Below are 20,969 nucleotides of genomic sequence, written 5' to 3'. Positions count from 1 at the left end.
ACAGGAGTCAAGCTCAACAGGCACCTTCTCAACAAGACCGGCAAGATCCCATAGCGTTTCCAACCATCAAGACCAAGCTAGCGTTTTCTGCAGCAGATAGGCCTTGGCGTTTTTGCAGCAGATCAGCCTAGAGTTTTTGAAATTGCAGGCCATCCGGCGACAACAGAAGATTTTTGAGCACTAGCATTTTTGCATCTGCCAATCACCTCGGCGTATTTGCAGATCTTCGCGACAAAATCAACCAAGTTTTAGCAGTTAGTACCCGCAGTAGAACCCCCAAACCTCGCAGATCTCACCTTCCCGCAACAGATCCTCGCCACACGGTTAGATCCCGCGAAGTTTGCAGATTCAGCCCGGAAAACGCATATTTCAGCATCTGCGTTTTCAGCACGTCGTCGTGGTACCGTCGTCATCGACATCGTCCATAGAGTCAGAATCAGTAGATATAACATTTGCAGATTTCAACCCATAGCGTTTTTGGACAGCAGATAAAAGATTGCAGATTTCAGCCCTTAGGTCGGTCTTGTCATCCCCGTCGTCATCGCCGACAGCCTAAACTTGCATCAATCACATGCATTTAGTTGTACCAGTTTGTGCAATCATAAGTAGACCACTCTCGCCGACGAGAGTGGGGCCTTCGGAGGAGGGTTTTACGTCTCTGGTGTCGTATTTCTCTTCTCTCTCCATCTCTGAGTCTCATACACTTGCATGCACAGTGTCCATTCACGTTGTTTGTGATCATAGCATTCTCTCATTAAGAACGGAAGGCTCTCCCTTCCATAAGAAAAAAAGGAACCTTGAGCACAGTCCGGAGCACTCATCTTGAGCAAAGCGCAAACATTCATTCTGCTGCACCTAACAAGAACCCCAAGAACCCAAGAACTCAGTGCATGGTCATCACTTGTCAAGTGCAGAGGAAGAGAATAAAGATTTGCTCGGATCTAGTACTCCGCACACAAATACAAGGGACACTTTACTTCACTTGAAAGAACTGAACTGAACTGAATAGAGAGAGACAAGGGAGAGTAAAGACATGACACAGGGATGTCCGGTCCCAACCCTCAAGGGCCCCCTTGGTCTATTGCCAGAGCAAGTACTTTCTTTATTCTTGCACAATGCTGATACAATGACTAAATGTTGAGATGTTGATGCTAATGGATACTGACACTACTGATGCTGGGTACTGAGGCAATGAAGGGGTACTGAGGTTCTATGTCGAAGACGATGATGTCGACGACGGGTACTGCGGGTTCTATGTCGAAGACGGAGAGGTCGACGACGAGGTCAATTTCGAAGACAGAGAGGTCGACGACGAGGTACTAAGGGTCTTTGTCAATGACGATGAAGTCGACGACGGTACTGTGTCGAAGACGATGAAGTCGAGGATGGTTCTATTTCGAAGACGGTGAAGTCGACGACGGGTACTGTTGGTCTATGTCGACGACGATAATGTCAACGGCGACGACAATGGTGACTGTGACGATGACGACGATGGTGTCGTCGTCAAGTTCAGGACTACAATGACGATGACGAAGGTGTCGTCGTCAAGATAGGGACTTCAATGACGATGATGATGTCGACAACGATGATAGTGTCGATGACGACGGCGTCAAGGCTGAAAACTGAAAATGCTAGATGCTCTGCTGGGGATCTGCTACAATGGCCGTAGTGCGGCTTGGATCTGCTACTGCTTCGCCGGGCTAGGGCTAAAATGCAAAAACGCTGGCTGATCTGGCTGAAATCTGAAAACACTAGGCTGATCTGCTGAATTCTGAAAACGCTAGGCTGATCTGGTACTCAACAGGGAATCTGGCGAGGATCTGCAATCGAGTGGGAGCGGGTTCTCGCGAGGCTAAATCTGAAAACTGAAATCGCTAGTGGTAGTGGCTGAAAACGCTGATCTTCTTCTTCTTGAGAAAACACTAGGGCTCCTACTAATGTGCTGCCTGACTGCTGGGTGCCTGCCTCCTTGTGTCCCTGCTTCTTTTGCTTCTACTGAGTGCCCAATGGGTTTCATTTATAGGAATTATATGCTGGGTAGGGCAACAAGCTTCCCAACAAACTTACAAAAGAAATTCCAAAAGTCATTTTTAATAAAATGACCTATAAGAGGTGGTTCACGCGTGAAAATGCCTGCATGATGAAATGATTGTTCTTGTGCAAGAAAGGGTATGCAAGTGTGACCAGCCTGGACATGCACATCCTACTAGAGGCTCACAAAGTGCCACGCTCAGTCCTACGCTAAGATTGACGCTAGACTATGGCAAAAGCGTGTCCACGTGGCGCAAGTGAAGTGCGCACGTGACATCACTCGAAGAGGAATGGATACTTTGCGTAAAGGTGATGAAAGTGGAGTTGGAGGAGACGATGTTTCTACACCAGGAGGATTGTTCCCCGATCCTCCCCCATCCCCATCTACGCCACAGATTGTACCAAGCCCTGTGGAGACTTTCGTCAAGTCGATGATGGAAATGATGCTACAACAGGAGGCTCAACGTGTCGCCATGGATAGAGATCGTGAAGAACGAAGGGCAGCTATGGAGCTTGAGCGTGAACAAGCACGCGAAGCTCAACGCATAGTCGTTGAAGAAAGAAGGGCACCTATGGAGCTCGAGCTTAAGCAAGCAGGCAAGGCTTGCATCATTTTGAGCAGAGCAAACACATCTACGCATGTCTCACAAGCTCCCGCACGCAATCAAGCAATTCCATTGTGAATTGGACGAGTTTTCAAACGAGAAAACTCTCTGTTTTCGCAATCTGTGGTGATGGAACTGTGCATACCTATGGGGGATCAACAATTAGCTATTTTAGTTCCTGAACAAAAGGCTCTTGCCTTGGCAAATGCGCATAAAACCCCCAGAACTGTACATGGTCATCTAAGAAGCCCAACTAGCGGGGCATTAACATATGTGCAAGAGATGCACGAGAGCAAATCATCGCGCTACATGAGACAAGGGAGAAGGCAAGCTTTCCATTAAAGTTGTGATCAGCAAATCATCGCAGCAACCTTCTCTCTGAGCTCTATATCCAAAAGGATCCTCTCTGGAATGCAAAGCATGAGATTGCCACTCTCTTGCTGTCTGGATTCTGACAAGGTAAGAATCGCAGGCGCATGGTCTGAAAAGGCAGTCCTTGCCAAAATGCATATTGAACCACCCATGCTACAGATGTGATCACTAGCTTGAAAGCGATCTATCATGGATAAATTCGCCCCTCCTACTCTACGGTCTGACTGAGAAAAAGAGAGGTTATCTGAAGACCGCACAAGAGCACTTAGCCCCCTCCTACCATTTGTATTGAAATGTATACGACTTCCATCAGATTCACCATTATCGGGTACATACGGCTCTCATAAGGATACTATATTTGGCACCACACAAGGTGCTCCCTCTTATGTAAGAGGAGACTCCTCTACTCCTTTGGGCATAGATCCTATATTGTTTGGTGCTTTCAGTAGTACTAAACCCATGGAAGATACAACAGTGCCTCTTCATACAGTTCCAATGACAACTTTACCACCAACTACAGTCAAGGCAAAAGGTGCATCAGATTCTATTTTCTCTTACCCTTCTCTCGATAATGCTTATACTACCACTTTTTCTACACCGACATCAGTTTCCATTTTTCTCTCACCCTTCTCTCGATAATGCTTATACTACTACCACCTTTTCTATACCGACTTCATTCAATCCATTCTCTCAATCTCTACAACTCCTAGCTCTGTTGGATACTCAAAAATTGACCCCTCATAATGATCGGAATTGGTCTATTTTTATGCAATTTCTCTTGAGCAATGCAAGAGTGTGGCCTATCATTGAGAATCCACACACTATATCCGCGCTCCATAGCACTTTCATGGACTATTTTAGAAAGGTACATTGCAAATGGCTATTCCTCTTCTCTCTCTTTTTCCTAATGAGACTTCTCTCGTGGTGCTTGCACCTCCTACTCCGCAAGAGTTTTGAGGCTGTAGGCCAAAAGTGAGAGGATAGGTGGTTTTGGGACATCATCTCAACAATCTCATATTATGGAAATGTCAAGACAAAACGCCTTCTTCCACTAAAGCTAAGTATTGGAATTATCTTGACACTACCACTGATGCTTTATAGTTTCGGGAAATTTTCGATCATCTTCCCATTGCACCTTCGTTTGCTACCACTATTTATTTATATTCCCAAAGTGCTATTGCTTTAGACATGATCTTGTTGTTTGGGGCCGAACTAAGCACATTATTGTTGAAAGCCCCACCATTGACAATCTTGTAAATACTCTCACCAGCCAACCTAGACTAGATTGTCTTATGTGGCAATGAAGAGTTGGACCATCTGGCACCAAAGAGGAGATGTTTCATCACCAGATAGAAGCATCCTAGGTCGCATATCATGGTTGTTTGGCCACAGTGGCCATGCATTATACATTTCTTGCCTATTATTATTTCCTAGACCTTTTATTAGTCACTTGACCTTTTTTTGGTGTAGTTGCCCCATTTTTAGATGAGGTGGAACATTTATTAGTTGGTCGCTCTCTCTAGCCCCAACACCGGACCCAGTTTAGGGGCCCCCATTTTGCATGCCTCTAGGTCACCTTTACTAGTATAAAGGTGACCCCTTCCCTCTCTTTCTCATTCATCCAATTGTACAAGCATTCTCCTGAGTTATTGAGTTAATGCTCTTGGGACATCCTCTCTCTCATGCATTTTTGCATGCACAATGTGGTAACATTATAAGAACAGGCTTCATATACAACAATGCCAATGTTTCCGTCTGCTAACTAGCTCAGCTCTTACCCCAATAATAATCTTAATGTCCAAGCTCTGACAATGTCCAACCATCTTTATTCATCTACACAAGACCTGCAACTGATTTACCACCCGGTAAATATCATCACTTCTACCTTTGTACATTCTATCATTTGAAGAGTGTTGCTCTGGTGGTCCAGAACATGTAAAACACTAAACTTTATTCTTCTGTTACAACCTATCAATTCCTTGTAGCTCTCCTTGGCATCAAAACATCATGAAGAGAGTACGAATCTACAGGTGACAATCAGCTACTTCCCTAAATTTTGTATGCACAGTAAAACAAAAATTGCTTATTCCCTATTGTTAAACTTTCTAAAATCCAATAAGGCAACTTGGAAATCTCATAAGATCAAAACATTCATGAAACAGCCAAATTGTACCTGCAGGAAACCAGCGGAAAAAATTGTACATAACCACAGCTGCAATCAAAGTTTTTCCTAGTCCCGTTGGCAAAGAGACTAAAGTGTTCGAAAACAGAGCAGTTTGAACGATAGAGTATTGATAATCTCTCATTGGCACATTGACTGCAAATACATTTTGAATTGTTGAAACAAAATCAAGCGTTAAAATTTCCAAAGCAGTAGAAATGGGGAAACAAAACCCTAGCTGAAACAATAATCCAAATTTTTCAGTAATCAATGAACACAAGCAGAAAGACTTTATGTAAAACTGAAATGCCACGTGAGGATTGTGTTGAAATGAACGTGCAAAACTATTTGTGTGTTATCATGCCTGGATGAATAAGTGGGGAATGTAAAAGATTGAGGTGCAAAAAGAATCTTTTGGTGCCACACACATGCACAATGGTAGACTGTTCCAAACTTTGACTGCCTTCTTCAACCTGGATAGACCCATGTTCTGGCTGCCTCCACATCAATATGCGGTCCATCTGCGTTTGGTATATCATCTGAAGTCTGCTCTGCGCTGTTTACTGGGAGCTCATTGATTCTTTCTGGAAAATTTGGCTGCTGATTTGATCTTTGAATAAAGCTCAAAAGAGTCTTTTGCTGCATCTTGGGGTGAATTGTAGGTGGCATTGGAAGACCACGTCTAACATTTTGAGCATTTTGGCAAGAAATTTCCTTGAGGGCACTAGCATTGCTTTCACACCTTGGTCGATCCTCTAAAAGTGAGATATTTTCCATAGCGGCTGCTGCTGCCTCCCAGTCAAAACCCTGATAACATAAAACAAAGATATTCGTCTGCACCTCCTCTATATGACAAAAACGTCCAACTGAATGTATCAATAGCTATGAGTTTGATTATAAGTAGAGGAGCATTGTCTTGCAGCAAAGGGGAACAAAAAAAACTAAAAATGTGACAATTGTAAAACTCACCAGTGCATCACTGAACATCGTCCAAGAGTGAGTATTACATTGGACGCATGGTCCTTTATCCAATGATCAATCTAGTCTTACCATTCCTTACCTTACCAAAGAGAAGACTTGTGGATAAGGTCTGCTCTTCAGCCTTTGATAAAAGAAAGAGAGAGAAAATTATCTAGAACACCTCTAAAATGCCAAAACAACCTACTAGACCAAACCTTACAATTATATCCTAGAGGGGTGGCTTGGACTCTCCCAAGAGCAGATTAGGGAGTGAGGACTGTTTTGTGGCTGACCCCCTGCCATATGTGAGGCAGATGCACCCGTATCAGCCTCTTGAGCCATGTGGTGCCTGCCCGGTAGGTTGTGGCTCCAGATAGGACCCCTGTTCCTAGCCATTTATGAGGTCAGAATCTCTGATTTTGCAGTTCAATCATGCATTACTCTTTGATGATGTGGTGTAAAAGTGCCACTTAGCAGAGTTATGCTGAGAATCGAGATGGCATATGTCACGTGACACATCCAACCCTATGTGTCCATGGACAAGCTACAACATGATCAGGGTTCAGTTCAGTCAAGTCAGTCTAGAATAGGAAGTGATCTGGCACTTTTGTGAGTCTGTTCGCAGACCGTACATGTCCAGTCACTTAGATTACATGCATATCTCTAGTTGCACACAGCATGATCATAAGCATTCCCATCAGAATCCTTCATGGGAATTTTCCAATGCATTTAGCCTATTTTCCCTATTTTTGACATTTTCCACTTATTATTTTTATGTGACTTTTGTTGGAAAGTAGGTAGGGCAAATTGAGTAAGTTTGTATATAAGCAAACCTAGACTAGCACTAATTGGCAGAAGAGGCAACAGGAGCACCTTGCTCAACAGGCAACTTCTCAACAAGACCAACCCCTACGACAACTCTGGCGTTTTCTCCACAGAAGACCTAGCGTTTTTGCATCAGATCAGCCTTGGCGTTTTGTGCACAGCAGATCAGCCCCGGCGTCATCACGACACAGCAGATCAGCCTAGCGTTTTGCATTTGTAGAACCACCGATGACAGCAGGACAAATTTCAGCCCTAGCGTTTTCGGTTTGCAGCACAACCTCAGCGTTTTTGCAGATCATCGTGACGAAACATCAAGAACCACCAGCGTTTTCAGTTTTCAGCCCTTAGACACCGCAGATTTAGTCCCGAACCTCGCAGATCTCACCTTCCCGCAGCAGTTCCTCGCCGCACGGTCAGTTTCTGCAAGGTTTACAGTTTCAGCCCGGAAAACGCAGATTTCAGCATCTGCATTTTCAGCGCATCCTCGTCGTACCGTCGTCATCGACATCATCACCAACATAGAGTCAGAATTCAGCAGATAAAGATTTGCAGATTTCAGCCCTTAGCATTTTCAGATTTCAGCCCGTCTCGTCGTCGACATCGTCGGCAAGTCCAAGCATTGTAGAGATTTGTGCAATCATAAGTAGACCGCTCTCGCCATAGAGAGTGGGGCCTTTGGAGGAGGGTTTAACGTCTCTGGTGTCGTATTCTCTTCTCTATCTATCTCTCAGTCTCATGCACTTCCATTCACGCTGTCCATTCACTTTGCTTGTGTCCATTGCACTCTCTCACTAAAGGAACAGAAGGCTCTCCCTTCTGTAAGTGAAAGGAACCTTGAGCACAGTTCGGAGCACTCATCTTGAGCAAAGTTCAAACATTCATTCCGTTGCACCTTACAGCATATCAATTTCTTGATGTGGTAATTTTAGAGGGCGTCCTTGCTTATTGGGACATTAATTGTGAAGGAGTGAGTCGAGCAATTGAGGAGGATTCCTACATACAGATCGCATGCCTCCTATTGTATCATCATAGTTGTACTATTGGACCAGTGTTTTGGGCATCACTCTATACACCTCAGGTGTTTTCAAGGTGGATGATGGCCCATCTGGGTATCATTATGACCTATTGTTGCTCTCCATTGGTGCATTTCCTTCCCATTTGACCCCTTTAATAAGAGACACGCTTTTTAAGAGCAAACCATTGACAATAATAGGAATCAACTCTACTACGCTAGATTTGATGCTGTTTTGAAGCGATGTGAGTCTCCCACCCAAGGTCACCAACACTCTGGCTAATGCTTGCAGTGGTTCCATTGGAGGATACTATCCTGGCAATATCACAACTGAAAAGTCTTGCAAAGTGGGTGGTGGCAACCATATGTGTTTTGAGATGCAATAGCTCATGATAAGCATCGTAACACCCATCAAAGATGTGCTCCAGCCTCCCAAGCCAATGCGTCTCGCCCAATCGCCCATACAAGTCTCTTTGCCTTGGCTACCATTTGAAAGATGGCGCTCAATGTTCCACATCAGTGGAAAATTTGGAGGAGCATCTAGCTCAGCTCTCTGCAGTCTTCCTCAAGTGCCGGGAGGCACGCCTGAAGCTCAAGCCTAACAAATGCCACTTTTTGGTAACTCAAGGTACGCCTATAGGTCATGTGGTGTCTGCTAAAGGTTTGGCTCTTGACCCTGACAAGATAGTGGCCATTCTGAGATTGCCTCCCTCTCTTACGCCCAAGGGTGTTCAAAGCTTTGTAGGCTATACAGGCTATCATCACCGGTTCATTCACATGTATGCCAATGTTGCCCAACCCCTGACCCGCCTAACCAATGCTGTTGTTGTGAGAGTGAGTAGCGGAGAGGGTATGAGCCACACGCACCGAGAACACTGGAGAGAGAGAGAGAGAGAGAGAGAGAGAACACAAGTGCTCTGCAAATGATGCTCTCAATACACAAGGTATGACTACCAGACCCTAACCATTCTATTTATGGAATGTTAGGTTGGATAGGGCACAATGTGTAACTGGTGCAAAAAACATAAAAGCCCAAATGGCTAAAAAAGTGTGCACCCAACCAGGCTCAGAAAATGACCGGCCAGACACGTGCTAAAAGTGTCCGCCCATGCAATCTACATGATGTGCGATGGGTGGCTAACCCAGGACAATCACTAGCCGTACAAAATGGCGAAGCAACGGTGGTGTAACTCTAACACCCCCTCTCAGCACCGGATGCTGAGACAACAAAGATGAGTCGAAGGTGAGAAGCCAAATCCACTAAGGTACAGCCTTCGTGAAGATGTCTGCTACATTGTCCGTTGTAGGGACATACTCCAAATGAAGATCTTCAGACAAAACCGGCTCCCCAACATAGTGGTACTGCACCTCAATGTGCTTTTTCCAAGCATGAAAGATAGGGTTCTTGGCAATAGCAATGCAACTCTGATTGTCGCACAAAAGACGAGCCGTAGCAATCTGGGAAAAACACAACTCTCCCAGTAATCTCCGTAGCCATATGGCCTCACAAGCAGTATAGCAAGCTGCTTTGTAACCCACCTCTGTAGAAGATAGCACAAGTTAACCCACCTTTGTAGAAGATAGCACAACGATGGGTTGCCGCTTACTGCTCCATGAAATGGGTCCTGAGCCGAGTGTGAAAACTACTCCTGTAGTAGAGCGCCGAGTATCTGGATTTCCTGCCCAATCTGACTAACCAAGTAAGGTGCAACCCTTGGAGCGACCATCAAACACACCATGGTCCAAGGTGTCGTTGATGTACCGCAAAGTACGCTGGGCACATTGCCAATGTCGTTGAAGAGGTCGGGTGTTGAATGAACGAAGGACAAAAACTATGTAACACATGTATGGTCAAGAATAAGTCAGCCATAAGAGGCAACCAACAACATTCCTGTACTGCTCCAAAGCAATCCGTGGGGAAGGATCGTGAAGCGATATGTTCTCCCCGGGCTCAAGAGGAGTGCCAATCGGTCTGCAACCTGTCATCTGGAATCTCTCTAGGATAGCCTTCGCATACTTTCGCTCAAGAAAGAAGATGCCATCTGGTGTCTAAAAGATCTCGAATCCAAGAAAATAGTGAAGAAGCCCAAGATCAGTCATCTCGAAACGTGTCCATAGCTTTCATGATCGACTTGATCTTGCTGGTCCATGAGCCTGTGAAAATGAGATCGTCCACATAGACAATTACTATTGCAACCATAGAGCCATCAGAGACAACATAACATTTGGAATCTAATGAGTGCGTCGTAACCCCAGCTTCACGAGAAACTCGTCAAGTGTGAGGTACCACTGTCGTCCAGTCTGCTTCAGTCCATACAATGCTTTCCACAACTAATAGACTCAATCCTCCTTGCTTGGTACACGGAACCCAAGAGGTTGCTCCACATAAACTTCTTTATGCAAATCTCCGTTCAAAAAATCACTTTTGACATCCATCTGGAAGATAGGCCAACCAAAGTTGGTTGCGAGAGCAAACAATGTGCGTATGGTAGTTATGCGAGCGGTGGGAGCAAAGGTCTCGTCAAAGTCCACGCCTGGCCGTTGTGTGAAACCCCGAGCAACAAGTCTCGCCTTGTGTTTGTCGAGGGAACCATTGGCCTTGTACTTTGTCTTGAAAATCCAATTCGTAGAAACCACCTTTCGCTTGTTGGGCGTGGGAACCATAGTCCAGCTTTTATTCCGCTCGATAGCATCCAGCTCTGTCTGCATGGCACGCTTCCAGCAATCATGCTGAAGTGCTTCCTCCATTGAGGAAGGCTCAACTGGTCAAGCCTAAATATGGGACATGAGTACAAAGTTCACAAACTCTGCGCCGTCAAAAACTTGCCTCTGCTTGAGGCATGCAAAATGTTGAGGCTGTCTAGGTTTTGGCGAGTCCGGTAACTTCGTGACTCCAGAGGAAGATACCGTAGAGTAGAGCCAACCAAGTACTAACTTCTCCTTGCAAGGTGGGACCACCTCCACCGAAGGAGAACCATCATCCACATCAGAATCGGAATCTGACATGGCATGATCGGGTGAAGTAACTAGCTGCAGTGTAGAGGGTATAGGGACAAGGATAGGGGTAGGGTCAGGTGTAGGAGGTGGACAAGGAGGTAGGGAAGGTATAGGCTTGGATGATGCCCCCTCTGCAGGTGTGCTGAAAAGCTCCATGAAAGTCACATCACGGCTAGCTGTGGTGGTCTTGGCGTCGGGATCATAAAGCCAGTATCCATCAAACTCTCGTGAATACCCCAAGAAGATGAGCTTCTTTGCCTTGAAGTCTAACTTATGTCGCTTCTCCTTTGACACATGGACAAAGGCCGAACACCCAAAAAATCGAAAGTGTGAGACCGAGGGCTTGCGCCCATAGTAAGCCTGATAGGGAGTCATGTCCTGCAAAGCATGGGTAGGAGAATGGTTCTGGATGTAAACCGCCGTGTTACATGTCTCTGCCCAGTAACTCCGAGGTAAAGAAGCATGTGCAAGCATCGCATGAGCCATCTCCATGATAGTCCAGTTCTTCCGCTCAACAACTCCGTTCTGGGAAGGAGTGTAAGGAGTAGTGAACTGGCGATGGATGCCCTATGACTTGCACCACTGTACAAAGTCCTTCAAGGTGAACTCACCCCCTCTGTCTGAGCGAATACATTTGATATGCAAGTCCTCCTTTTCAACCATCATCTTCCAATTTCGAATGAAACTGAAAGCCTCCAACTTGAGCTTCAAGAACGAAGTTCAAGTGTACCTGTTGAAATCATCAACAAGCACAAGCAAAAACTGTGAGCCCTGGGCCACATAGGTCAATGTGAACCAGCACGAGTGGTGCCGAAGCTCTGTTGGATGCCTACTTCGGAAAGGCAACCCTATGTTGCCTATCTAGCAAGCTTGGCATACGCCTGATGACTCATGAGGAGCGTATCGTTGGTAAATCCTCCACCATAGAGGTCCTAGCAGCCTGCTGCAACTGCTGATAGCATAAATGTCCAAATCGTGCATGCCATAGAGAAGAAGACTCTGTGGTCCAAGACAGAAGAGCAATGAGGCGGTATAGAGATCCATCGCGCTCACCACGTGCAAGAACAGTACATGTCGTAGAATAAGAAATGGTCACTCTACCACTCCCAAAGTGTATGTCAGCTCCTTAAGAGTCCAAACTCGACACAAAGATGTAAGGTGCAGCGAAAGTGAATGTTGAACTTTGCTCAAGATGAGTGCTCCGAACTGTGCTCAAGGTTCCTTTTACTTAGGGAAGGGAGAGCCTTCCGCCTTTTAATGAGAGAGTGCAAGTGATCACAAACAAAGTGGATAACACTGTGAATGAAGGTGCTAAGACTGAGAGGTAGAGAGAGAAGAGAATACGACACCAGGAAGTTGTCAAACCCTCCTCCAAGGGCCCCTCTCTCGATGGCGAGAGAGGTCTATGCTATTGATTGCACAATCTGGTACAAGACTCTGATGCAAACTTGAGAAGCTATGATGCAATGAGTGGAGACGACGGTGACGACAACTTGAATCGCTATCTTCTGCTGTCCATGCTGATGATAGAAAAACGCTGATCTTGCCGTCTTGAAAACGTTGGATCTGCTGTCTTTAGTCGCTGAATTTCTGCTGTTCAAATGCTGGATCTGCTGCCCTTTTAATCACTGGTTTGCTGCTGAAGAAAACACTGCTTTGAAAGGCTGAAACGCTGACCTGCAGCAGGCTGTAATCGCTGATGCTGAGTGTTGAAAACGCTGGTATGCAGTACTGAAAACGCTGGTATGGAGTGCTGAAAACGCCAGGTTGACCTTGAGGGGAAAACGCCAGGTTGACATTGAGGGGAAAACGCCAGGTTTCTTTAGAGATCTTGCTTGAGAGAGAGAGGGAGCAACTTGCTGCAACTTGTGCCTGTGTTCTCCTTGCTCTTCTACTAGATAAGCATAGTGCTAGGTTTGCTTATATATTACCTTAGCAAAATTGCCCCAGTTCCCAACAAAAGTCACTTAATAAATAAGTGAAAAATGTCAAAAATAGGGAAAATAGGTTTAATGCACTGGAAAATGCTCCTGATGGATTCTGATGGTAACGCTAATGACCGTGTTGTGTGCAACCAGAGGATATGCACCTGCTCTAAGTGTCTGGACATGTACGGTCTGCGAGCAAACTCACAAAAGTACCAAATCACTTCCTATTCTAGACTGACTTGACTGAATTGAACCCTGGTCATGCTGTAGCTTGTCCACGGACACATAGGGTTGGATGTGTCACGTGACAAAAGAGGAGGTTGAAGGCCATGTCGGGAACGTAAAGCGCCTCGACTGAACTGAACTTCGGCTCTGAGGTAGAACGGAAGAGGGTAATCTGGCCTGTGCCAGACACTAGAATCTCAAGGTTGTCACCCATAGTGACGGTTTGCCCATGAGTCTCCCTGAGAGAGCTAAACCAAGACTGTTGCGAAGTCATGTGAGTGGTAGCTTCACTGTCAACAACTCAAGTACCTGACTGCGATGTAGCAAGAGCGTGGTCCGTCGTCGCAACAAGAACAGTCCCCGCTGTCTCGTGAGGGGCTACGACAGCAGTCAAGGCTATCTGTTTCTCCTTGTTGGCCTCTTCTCACTTCTTTCTGCATTCTGATTCTTTGTGCCCTTTCTTGTGGTAGTGGTAACATTCAATGTCCTTGTTCTTCTTCTTCTTCTTACCTTTGCCTTTCTTGTTGTCTCCTTGAGCTATAAAAGCTCTTTCTACATCAACAGCACCTCCGCTCTGAATGCGGAGTGCCCCTCGATCTGTCTGAGGGAAGGGAGAATCTCGTCCCAGGTGAGAGAGAGGTACGTCCAGATGCGAGCAAACTCTGAAAGTAGGGACCAAGGCATGCGGGAATCTTGAATAGTAAGAGGTCAACCATGCGTGCCGAGGTGATGTCGCCTCCGGCAGAGACAAGGTCGTCCCAGAGTTCCCGCATGCCACGGGTGAAACCATCGAGTCAGTTGAAATCCTTGAGCTGGACGTTGTACAACTCCCGTTCAAGTGTGATCTATCTGGCAAACGAGGTCTTCTCAAATTGGTTAAGAATCCGTCTCCACAATGGATGTGCATGCTCCTCTTTGGAAACTTCCTTCGTGATGCGGTCCGAGAGGTTCATCATAAGAAAGGTGAAGACTCGTATGTCCCAAATCACCCACTCGTTGATCTCGTCCTAAGTGGCGGTGGGAAGGGAGGGCTTCGTAGCCGAATGGGTGAAATCACTTAACCATTTCCAGAGTCAATGGTAGGCAATGATTGTGCGGACTCGTGTCCTCAACACAAAATAGTTATGTAAATTCAACTTCTTCTCCTCAGCAAACTGGGTGAGGGCATAATTGTTGGATGCGCCCAAAAAATGCTGCAAAGGGTGTTGAAAACGCTGTTGTAATAGAGATTTCAGCGTGCCTGTATGCCACCGATCAGTACGTGAGCGTCGCAGAGTGTCAGAGGAGGGGGTTCTCGCACTTCTCAGCCGTCGAAGGGCTGAAAACAAAGAAAAAACAGCAAGTAATCAATGCCAAAATGGTGCCGATTTAGGGGGATACCTGACGATAGGTGTAGATCTGCAAGTTCCTGGCAGTAGAAGACACTCCAAGCAAGTAAAAGCCGCTTCCTCGGGTGTGCAAAAATCACCAAAAACGCATATCATGCCAAATAAACGCAAGGCTAATTTGGAGCTGATGTGGTGCAATTTGTTGCAGAGGAGGTAGCGCTAGGAGAAAAGATGCAGATCCGGGCCGGCAGATGCAGAAACCCAAGGCTGAAAACCAAAAATGCTGATAGTTCAAAAAACGCTAGGCTAAAAACTGCAGGTTCTCAGTCATACTAATAGAAACGACTTCATGGCAAGAGACCCATTAAGTTGATCATCCAAACGCGCTTGCTCGCTGCTACTGTACACTCCCGCTGCACCATCGCCATCGCCTCCCCCCCCCCCCCCCCCCTCCCTCGCGTGCTGCCCGCTGCCCCCCGCTCGCCTGTCCCCTCCCGCAAGCCCTCTGTCCCTGCTGCCCCCCCCTCGCGCTGCCCTGTTCCAGCTAGTCCGCCCGCCCTCAGCCCCTGCTGTTGTCACACGCCCTCAGCCTCAACCCTTGCTGTTGCCGCACGCCCTCAGCCCTCAGCCCCAACCCGCTCTATCCCCCCCCCCCCGACTCGGCCCGTTCACCCATCAATTTGGGCCCTCCGCCTCGGTTGCTCCCTGCAAATTCAGCACTTTCAGCATCTGTTCCAACTCCTTGGAGCAGTGTTGGCGCGCCCTTTTGTAGCACCCTCCCATCGTCCTCTTCTTACGCCACAGCAGTAGACACAGATGGAGGCTCCAGCTTCGCCACAGAGGGACTCGCCAGAAGCCCCCTCGCCCGACCCCGCTGAGCCCACCATTTGAATTGCTCTCTCGCCTACAGAACAAGCGAGCCTTGCCGCCGAGGTAGAGCGATTGCAGGCGACCTCGGTCATTTGCAAGATTCTCGGCACCCGACCTAGCAGAGGAGAGATGCGAGACCTTCTCCAGGCCCGCTTTCTCGTAGAGGTGGGAAAGATTTTGGATGTCCAGATTCTCGGACGGGGTTACTATCAGATCGAGTTTGACTCCTCCGAGATGGCGTCCAAGGTCATAGCTATGAGTCCACTGGCCATCCGAGCCTCACGTGCCCACTTTCGACAGTGGCGACATGGTTTTGACCCAGCTTCGAATGTTCTAGTAGAGGAGGCAGACATCCCCATCTCAATCTGCTTTCCGGGTTAACGGAGGGAGTACCTACCACTTCTTTCCAGGGTCGGTTCCGCCATTGGGACTGTCCTCGAGACACCTCGCACGGCACCATCAGTAGCTGCCAAGGCGGCTGGCGTTCCCTCAGTTCGAGTTTTGGTCAGAGATACCCACACGCTCCCGAAGGTTATCCTTCTACCTCGGGTGAGTGGGGGTTGGTTTCGACAGGTGTGGAGTACTCGGGCCTCCCGAACCAGTGCTTCATTGCCGGAGATGGGCCATCTAGCGAAGGCCTATCCACGGAGGAGGCCGCGACCTGCACCACAGCCTCAGCCCCAGCCTGCCAGGGCTGGCCCGCAGCCACAGCCAGCGGCACAGCATACAGATGCAGAGCCACCCTCCGAGCCTGGGGCTCCAGCGTAAGAGGGGTGGCAGCAGGCCCGTGGCCACCGACGCCAGGGACCACAGCGTCAGCCTAGCACTCAGAGTGGCCCTCAGGTGCCTACTCAGCAGCAGTGGGTTCCCACGGGGAACCATTTTGGTCCTCTTGAGCAGGAGGAGATCCCTACGCCAGCCTCCACCTCCGCTTCTCCCTCGACAGCCGCTCCCCCCCAGAGTTCCCTCCCTTTGCCTCATCCTCCCCGCCTTCTACTCTTGTCGCCTCTCCACCCCGCCCCTCTACCTCTGTCGCCCCATCCCGCCCCTCTTCTCCTCCACTCTCCCCAACTCCCTCTCCTCCTCCTGCTCCAGTTCCTCAGTCGGCTCAGGCGACTGGTCCCTCTCTAGCGGCTAGGAGATCTCTTGGCAACGCCTTTGCCACGAATCGCCTAGCGCGAGAGGGTCAGCCCTTCTTGCAGCCCCCTCTGCAAATTCAGACATCCTCCCTTGCAGCCATCCCTCGTGGGCTGACGAGCATTGACATCAGACGCCGCTGGGACTTCTTCGACTACGGGTTCACTCGTTTTCTCGGCGACTCCGCAGCAGACCATGAGGCAGCCTGTTTCAGGGTCCATGTTTTGTTCCTCGCCGCTAGGGGGACAGAGGCCATGGACTCAGCAGTTGGTTTCTCCTTCCCCCTCTGTGGTAGGACTGAAACAGAGTGGTCCCTTGACTCAGTGGTGGGATGGTTGCATACACAGGTCTTAGAGTTCTCTCACCACGTGGGAGAACTTGGAGTTACAGATATGCTGCAGACTTTGTGGCCATTGGCCAAGTTTGCGGTGACACCCCCAGACTCAGCAGGATGTAGGCACATTGTGGTCTACTTCTTTGCTGATACGCAGTGTTTGCCTTGCTATGTACACATTCATGAGGACTCCTGGACAGAGGAGGTTGCGTTACGTACGGCTCGCTCTGCTTGGGCTTGGACTAGGCACTCACTGCAGTCACGCCTATCTAGAGGACGCTCGGATGCGGATTACTCCCCATCCAAGCCTGCCTCGAAGATAGCTCGTCTTGCTGCTGCAACAGCATCTGTTCTCTCTCGCTCCCCGTGAGGATCGTCTCATGGAACGTGCAGGGACTAGGTGGGCCCCAGTTTCAGCGACAGCGGGGCCGATTGCGTCAGGAGCTTCAGCGTTGCCTTGTGGGAGGAGAGATTGATCTCCTTATGCTTCAGGAGCACCATCTGTGTGAGAGCCGCATTCGGCGTTGTGGTCAGATTTTGCGTGGACGGTATGATACCTTTTGGTCAGCTGCTTTTGGACCTGGAGGCATCCAAGGAGGGGTATGTATGACTATTGCGGACTCATTGCAGCAAGCCATTGTAGGCAGAGGGATTATTGTGCCAGGCAAGGCTCAGTGGATTACTATGCAGGTTCAGGGTGGCCTTGTGGGCTTCCTGAACATCTATGCGCCCAATGTGGCGAGTGCTCGTGCAGAGTTTTGGTCACAGATTGTTTAGTCTTTGCCGCAGGCCGATCATTGGTGTATAGGAGGGGACTTCAACATGTTGGAGGACCCTTCTAACAGGATTGGTGGCAGCCATGCTACTGTGCATGGAGTCGAGTTGGCAGCTTGGGAGAGGTTTTGTATGACTTTGAGGGTCTCGGATACATGGCAGCACTCAAGTTTTGTAACGCCCCCAGACAGTCTTGCCTTCTCTAGATCGGACCGCAGAGTGGGAGTGAATCTATCGCGGATAGATCGCTTCTACACTAGTGACCACTTCAGTGACTTGGGGACTTCAATGGGCATCCTGGCAGGGACTTCCTTCTCGGACCATGCACCAGTGATCCTCACAGTGGCAGACAGGCAGAGGAGTGGGAGCACGATGCTCCGCATCCCAGAGAGCGTCTTGTTGGACTCAGCACTCAGAGAGAGGGTAGAGGCTCTCTGGACAGAGGGTATGGACAGACAAGATTCACCTGCAGACAGAGTGGCCTCAGGCCTAGCTCAGCTTAGCCACTTTTTTCTTCAGGAGTCTCTAGCTCGCCGGGCTGCAGCAAGAGAGGCGGAGCAGCGTCTCAGACGGGGCATTGCTTCACTGCAGAGGATGCAGGAGCAACATCCAGACAGTCCATGGTTGGAGTAGTAGTTACAACAGGCTCGACAGGAGCTTGCTAGCACAGAGGAGAGGCGTCATGAGTTTGCCTTCCACCGACAGGCATCTCAGTGGACTGAGGTGGGTGACAGAGTGACTGGTGCTTTTTTTGAGACTGTGGGGCCTCGGCATTCACATGCCAAGGTCAGTCAGTTGAGGAGGCCCGATGGGTCAGTTGCTTGTGAGCCCGAGGATATGCATGCAGTCGCTACTGACTTTTACCGTGAGTTACTGTCGGCTGAGCCTCATTCAGAGCGACAGGATGCATGCAGGGAGCAAGTATGGGCACAGATGCCATGTCTTGTGACAGAGGAGATGCACTAGAGGCTAGAGATGCCACTTCAGCTTGAGGAGCTGCACACAGCTCTAAGGGCCCTCCCTCGTGGTAGCTGTCCAGGTGAGGATGGGTTGACTGCCAGCTTTTTCTTGGAGTACTGGGACCTACTTGGCCCAGATCTTTGTAGTGCTTTTCAGTACATTTTGCACACAGGAGTGATGCCTGACAGCATGAGTGAGGGCCTGATCTACCTCATTCCCAAGGAGGGTGGCTCCTTGGATGAGATTCGACAGTGGCGCCCCATCACCATCCTCAACTCAGCCTACAAAATTCTTGCCAAGGCTCTGAGTTTGAGGATTCAACCACTTTTAGAGAGCCTTATACATGGGACTCAAACAGGTTTTGTCAAGGAACGCAGTATCCTTGACAACATCTTTACTTTTTGGGAGGCTTCTGCCCTGGCACGGCTCCGTGGTGAGGACCTTGTGATTCTTCTTCTCGATTTTGAGAAGGCCTACGACCGAGTTGACTGGGACTTTCTAGAGGGCACTCTTCGCAGGATGGGCTTCTCAGATGCTTGGATCAGAGGGGTGTCAGCTTTGTACAGGCAGGCTCACAGTCAGGTGCTTTTGGCAGGGGGGAGAGGTGAGCGCTTCATGCTCACACGCTCGGTCAGACAGGGCTGTCCTCTTGCCCCCTTTCTCTTTCTGTTCTATGCGGAGGCGATGAGCAGATTTTTGGTGTCACAACAGGTTGTTCTTCGGGGCTTAGCACTCCCTATTCGGGGAGAGGAGCTACTGGACGCTGAGTTTCCCGATGACTCAACCTTGTACTTAGATGGCCAGGAGGCCAATCTGCACAGATGTGAGCAGGCTCTGGAGACCTTCTGTTGTGCATCGGGCGCACTGATCAACTGGAGAAAGACAGTGGCTTTCTCGGTTGGTAGTGCTCCTATGCCAGATTGGATGCCAGGAGAGGGTTTCAGGTGGATTCCCCCAAGGACTGCAGTTCGATACTTGGGTTGTCATACTTGGGTTATCAGGTTGGTTTGGACTTGTCTCCCGAGCAACAGATTGCTCCTCTTCTCCTGTCCATCAGGAGAAAGCTGTTACATTGGAGCTCAGCACGTCTGTCGTTGGCTGGTAGAGTAGTTGCCAACCAGGTGCTGTTGGCGACTATGTGGTACATCACCTCCTACTGTATCTTCTCGAGTTCTTGTATCAGCCAGGTAGAGAGGCTGATCAGGAACTTCCTTTGGTTAGGACGTGACACTCAGATGGCCCGAGCCAAGGTGGCTTGGTCGGTCATCACGCTTCCTTGTTCTCAAGGAGGGCTTCGGATCATTGATCCAGCACAGCAGAGCAGAGGGAAGTTCATAGTCAGAGGACTTCTTCCAGGTGAGGAGCACTGGAAGGAGTTCTTGTTGCAGAGGCTTCGTGCCAGGGTGCCTCAGTCAGGAGGCCCTTGGCAACCTTCGACCAGATGGATCTTTACAGAGATGCGCCGAGTTGGTTTGAGCAGGAGACTGGAGGACCGTTTCGCTATGAGTTTGCTTCGTTCTTGGGAGCTCCTACGGCGTGGCCTGGAGCAGCGACAGCCGATGTGCACAGAGGAGCGCCTACGGCAGCCCCTTGTCTGGAACCCCATGGTTAGCACTCAAAGAGGCCACTTGGTTGGTAGTCGACCTCATGTTTCCTGGGGTCCCATGGCAGCAAGTCCAGCGCGCTCTCTAGGTGACTGGCTAGAGTTCACAGGTTTGTCAGAGGAGGTACAGGGTTTCCAACTGCAGGGCATGAGAGGGGTGCAGAGCATGTGTCAGGACATCTCAGAGTCAGTTCCACCTGAGTGGCTCACGCCTCTCGAGCCAGTAGCACCCCGGTGGATGGGAGCCTTCACACGACTGGAGGTTCTCATTTCAGTCAGGGCCTGCTCAAAGACTGTCCCAGCCTTGTTCTTCGAGCTTCAAGGTAGGGGACGATTACAGCGAGTTGCAGTAGAGGCCCCGCAGGTAGCAGAGTGCTGTTTTCAGAGGATCCGAGTTGTGGGCATCTGTGGGAGGACTTGCATCATAGACCCTGACCCAGCAGCTCTTGAGACTGGACACTGGAGGCTTTGGGCTTGGGAGTGTTGTCCACTGGCACGAGTACAGTGGGATCATCGTGAGTGGCTATGGAGGGACCCCTTCTCTTCTGCAGACCACCCAAAAGTCCCCTTCTTTCAGTACACTATTCGGCTTGGACGGCATATACTAGCAGCACAGAGAGAGGCCCTCCCCGCTGCAGCAAGTCATTCGCAGGAGGAGGGTCTCACTGTCGAGTTCTTGGCAGACTTTTGGGAGAGGTTGTGGGACTCCAGACAGCCGAGGCGAGTCACCTTGTTTCAGTGGCTGGTCGCACATAGAGCCACAGCAGTAGGGAGTTGGCTAGTGCATAGTGGTCTCTCGGCCACATGTGCAGCTTGTGACCATTTGGTGGAGAGTCAGCATCACTGT

The 20,969-nt window shown here is 49.0% G+C and overlaps 1 protein-coding gene across 4 annotated transcripts in view; it reads right to left on the bottom strand.

Moving 5' to 3' along the window:
- The window catches only part of FANCM (DEAD/DEAH box RNA helicase family protein), a 207,891-nt gene that overhangs the window by 174,110 nt on the left and 12,812 nt on the right, over positions 1–20,969 (bottom strand). For 3 of the 4 annotated variants that reach the window (XM_086529246.1, XM_086529244.1, XM_086529245.1), the window contains exons 2-3: positions 5,643–5,976; positions 5,182–5,325 (exon numbers count right to left, since the gene is read on the bottom strand). In XM_086529246.1, the coding sequence (XP_086385372.1) occupies positions 5,182–5,325; positions 5,643–5,946 (448 nt within the window). In that variant the 5' untranslated portion in view covers positions 5,947–5,976. Of the gene's footprint in view, positions 1–5,181; positions 5,326–5,597; positions 5,977–20,969 lie in introns of those variants that run through there. The other variant, XM_086529247.1, reaches the window with a different exon arrangement.

The sequence above is a fragment of the Adiantum capillus-veneris genome, chromosome 14, assembly GCF_014529385.1.
Source record: "Adiantum capillus-veneris isolate H3 chromosome 14, ASM1452938v2, whole genome shotgun sequence".
Classification (NCBI taxonomy): Eukaryota; Viridiplantae; Streptophyta; class Polypodiopsida; order Polypodiales; family Pteridaceae; genus Adiantum; species Adiantum capillus-veneris.
Note: the sequence above shows the minus strand (reverse complement) of the source record. Positions and strands in the feature narration are given on the sequence as shown.